The following is a 4164-nucleotide window of genomic DNA, read 5'->3' as shown; positions in this document are numbered from 1 at the left end:
CACAGAGAGACATTCATTCTTCAGGACTTGCTGTACCCTCTTTGTGATGACATGAAGCAGTTCTAGATGAAAGAGGAGAGGATCAAAGCGTCTTTCCACCAGTGGATCAGGGACATCATGGTGGAATGTGCATGTCAACTACAAGCTAAATGTTGAAAGCAAACATTTTATTGGTGTTTGTTTTGTTTTATAATCTCTCACCGGTTATATTGTTTTGTCGGGAGGGGGATTGTCTGTGTCTGGAAGGTAAATTTGTGTTATTAGCAAAAAAGGAGTGCGACAGCGAGGGATGAAGGACGTCGCTTATCGCCACCGCTCCGCCACAGGCCTCGCCTTTGTTGTGCGATTGTTTTCCACACGCGCGATTACCCGACACGCGCGTCCATTTTGCTTCTTGTGTGTGTGTGTGTATGACTAGTCTTGTGAGGACCACTAACATTTTATACCATACGTAGTGAGGACATTTTTGCCAAGTGAGGAACTTTTGGGCAATCCTCACAAGTTTTTCATTCTAAAGGCTTCTAGAGGTTCTATATATGCACTGTTAAAGTTTCAGAGAGGTCCTCACAAATCCATCCAAAATGATTTTTGGTGTGTATTTTCATTTCACTTGGATACACACACTTTTTACTCACTGTGTGGGAGTGTGTGTGTGTTTGTATGACTGATCTTGTGAGGACCACTAACATTTTATACCACACGTAGTGAGGACATTTTTGCCAAGTGAGGAACTTTTGGGCAATCCTCACAAGTTTTTCATTCTAAAGGCTTCTAGAGGTTCTATATATGCATCTGTTAAAGTTTCAGAGAGACAAATTCACGTAAAATGATTTTTGGTGTGCATTCTCATTTCACTTGGATACACACACGTTATACTCACTGTGTGTGTGTGTGTGTGTGTGTGTGTGTGTGTGTGTGTGTGTGTGTGTGTGTGTGTGTGTGTGTGTGTGTGTGTGTGTGTGTGTGTGTGTGTGTCAGCTTGTATGTATCTCCCCTCCGCAGTGAGTCGTAAAGCGAAGCTTTGACGTGTGTTTTTTGCAGGGAGCGCATGGCGCCGTACAACGTGCCTGCCGGCCTGCTTCTGGTGGACGAGATAGCGAGGAACCAAATGGGCAAGGTCAACAAGAAGGACCTCCTGAGACAATTCTATCCAGTGAAGGCGTCGGAATGAACTGTTGGACGGGACGTTTCCTTCTCCTGCACGGGATCGAGGTTTGGATGTGTTGTTTTGTTTTTTGTTTTTTTTAATGCCCTCGGGCAACGTGGTGGTGGTGCGTATGTGATGAAATGGGAAATCGTGCTCAATCGTATCATGTGGAAAAATTTTTGTAGTTGCTTTCAAATCATTTATGACTGAAATTGTGACGGAATCCAAACTTCAATATGATACTTGACAGAATTCTGATCATATTTGCAAAGATTTCCCATTTCTGGTTTGGTTAGAGAGCTCAACTGACTTGCGGGGCGTCGCGGCAACCGAAAAGACCGTCAACATTGTCATAAGGCCATGAAGCAAAAGACAATTTGACAAGACCACCTTATACTCACCCCACGGAACCCGAAAAAGCAAAAATAATAATAATCATAATAATAAAGCTTGACAATTTTGAAGTATTCCCTCTTTTATGTGCCGCATTTCCTTTGAATGAACACGTGTGGTGACACAGGTGCGTGGAGGGGCCTTGCAAGCGGGTTCTCTCGGGTTGTGATTAGACGCCTGCCACTTCATCTCAACTCTGGCGCCGCGTGAGCTCTCGTTTCGCCTCTCAATTTCCCTTCCCGCTCGGCCTCCGCCGTCTTCATCGCGACTCGTAACAGATTGCCGAGCCACCGACCCAACACTCGAATGCACTTTGGGTGCGGCCCAGTGGTGTAGAAAGACACCAGAGGAAAGGGGTGTGGAGAAGGCGGGACAGTCACAAATACAGTCACACCTCATCTTACAAACTTCATTGGTTCCCAGAAAGGTAACAAGTTCATCTGCCAAACATTTATTTGCCATAAGAAACCATTAAAAATGAGAAGAATCCGTTCCCAGGTCCCCACAAAACATCATTTTCTACTAAATAAGCCTTAAAGGACAACCGACGTCACTTTTTGGTTTCCTAACTGACATCAGAAAAGCATTTTATAGCATCTAAAATACGCAGTATGATATTTTTTTAATAAAAATGACTTCAAGTGTCTAAAAAGTACTTCAATTTGAAACCGGAAGTGGCCAGTTTCAGAGGGTCCCGCACCCATGTTCGTGGTGTCACGGCAAGACGTCTTGCCTTGCTGGAGAATCAAAACAATGGCTTCAGATTGGGAGAATATGCTTTCTTGCTACTCATCCAGTTATGAATATGATTCAAATAGTTCTGAAGAAGAAAGCATACATGTTTGCAATCGATTAAGGAATTTATTCCGTGTCATTTTGAGGCATCAGGGGTGGGAAATGTCGCACCCAAAAAAGGCAGAAAATGACGACAAAGCCGTGTAAGGAATTAATCAGCCCGTTTCCACAGGCTGATTAATTCCTTACATGGAGCTTTGTCACCCTCTTCTACCTCATTTTGGTCCTACACGACGTTTTCAGACCAAAGTAAAATGCAGACCAAAGAAAAATGCATTGACGTGATGGAAGGACTGCTACAATGTGTCCTTTTTTCAGTCAGGGGCATTCCTTCAGTGACGTCACGTACGGACTCGTCAACAACTCAAAAACAAGACTTCCGGAATATTCAGCGCAAGTCTTAAAAGGTAAAATCTAGCTATATGCGGCGGAATCTTTGTAAAATACGCTCAGTAGAAGTCATTTGAAGACGTTTTAGAAATTATGGACACAACTTGTCCGGAGACGTCGGTTGTTCTTTAAAACTACACAAAATAGACCTTCTTTTATGTATAATAAATGTGCTATATTGTGTGTATTAAGGCTTAAAGTTTGTCTGCCAAACATTCATTTCCCATAAGAAAGCATTAAACATGAGACTAATCCGTTCCAAGGTCTCCACAAAACATCATTTTCTACTAAATAAGCCTTAAGACTACACAAAATATACATTATTTTATTCATAATAAACGTGCAATTGTATTGTAATTGAAGAAATAAACTGTACTGTATAATAAAGTCATTTTATTGACATTTGTGATGTTGTTGATGTAGTTGCCTCTTGATGATATCCGAGTGAAGTTGCCGTGCTTTCTCGGCGATAATACACTAGCTCACTGTCCCCTGCTGGCTGCTTTTCGTTCATCCAAATCAACAAAAGTTTTTCGACCTCTTCTTTTGCCTGAGAATGTTGCTGAGACAACACAGAAACACCCTTAGCCACACATAGCAATGGTCGACTTAGCTTACACACACAAACGCACACCTCGTTGGTGTTTTTCGAGGATCTCCTTCTTCTGCTCGGTGCTTTTCGGCTGTGTGGTTTGGTGTTCATCCGCCAAAAACTAGTCCGCCAGCCACCGTGGCGCTGTGCGGTTTGGTTCGTCCGCCGAAAACTAGTTTGTATGCCAAAATTATATTCTGGGGAATTTAGAGTTCGTAAGGCGAAAAGTTCGTTCGCTAAAGCGTTGTAAGCCGAGGTAACACTGTATTAGAAGAAGAAAAACAAGGGTGTGTGCGCTTAAGACGATCCAGTCAGGATAAACAATCCTAATGAACAGCCAGAGAATTCCAAGATGGAAAGACACGACTGCAAATGATGGTTTGGAACAAGCTCCTGACTTCACACCAACAGACACTCATAGACGGGTCTGGCCACAGCCACCAGAGACCTGATTAAGAGAGCCGAGCTATCGATCTGTGGGCTGGCAGAGCAGGATGGATGAGCAAGCAGGAGCGCGAAAGGACGCCATCCGTGGCCTCCTCCCCCCGAACCCCCCAACGTCTCCACCTCCAGACCCCCACGGCCTGCCCCTTCCAACCACCCACGCAGAAATCTAGAAATGGGCCAGGTCCATCCGTGGGCAGAGCGGACGGTCAGGGCAGAGGGTCCAAGAGATGCCGAAGAGAGAACCCTAACGCTAACCCTGTGATGTCCACGGTTGAGCTTTAACTAGGGTTTCAATACTAAAACAACCTTGGGCTATCCACTCGCTGTGCGTTTATGACGACGTTTACATACCTAGCTGGCTAACTATTTGCTATCTATCTAGCTAGCTAGCTATCTATTT

At 44.1% G+C, this 4164-nt stretch overlaps 1 protein-coding gene across 6 annotated transcripts in view; it reads left to right on the top strand.

The window, feature by feature from the left end:
* The window catches only part of acsf3 (acyl-CoA synthetase family member 3), a 36803-nt gene extending 33677 nt beyond the window's left edge, over nt 1-3126 (top strand). For 3 of the 6 annotated variants that reach the window (XM_088991358.1, XM_088991359.1, XM_088991360.1), the window contains one exon: nt 1042-1661. In XM_088991358.1, the coding sequence (XP_088847484.1) occupies nt 1042-1171 (130 nt within the window). In that variant the 3' untranslated portion in view covers nt 1172-1661. The other 3 variants (XM_088991362.1, XM_088991361.1, XM_088991363.1) reach the window with 3 other exon arrangements.
* The last annotated feature ends 1038 nt before the right edge of the window (nt 3127-4164 follow it).

Source organism: Hippocampus bargibanti, linkage group LG03 (genome assembly GCF_051943395.1).
Source record: "Hippocampus bargibanti isolate YZ-2025 linkage group LG03, ASM5194339v1, whole genome shotgun sequence".
NCBI lineage: Eukaryota > Metazoa > Chordata > Actinopteri > Syngnathiformes > Syngnathidae > Hippocampus > Hippocampus bargibanti.
The sequence above is the reverse complement of the archived record's forward strand: the minus strand, read 5'-3'. Positions and strand labels throughout refer to the sequence as shown.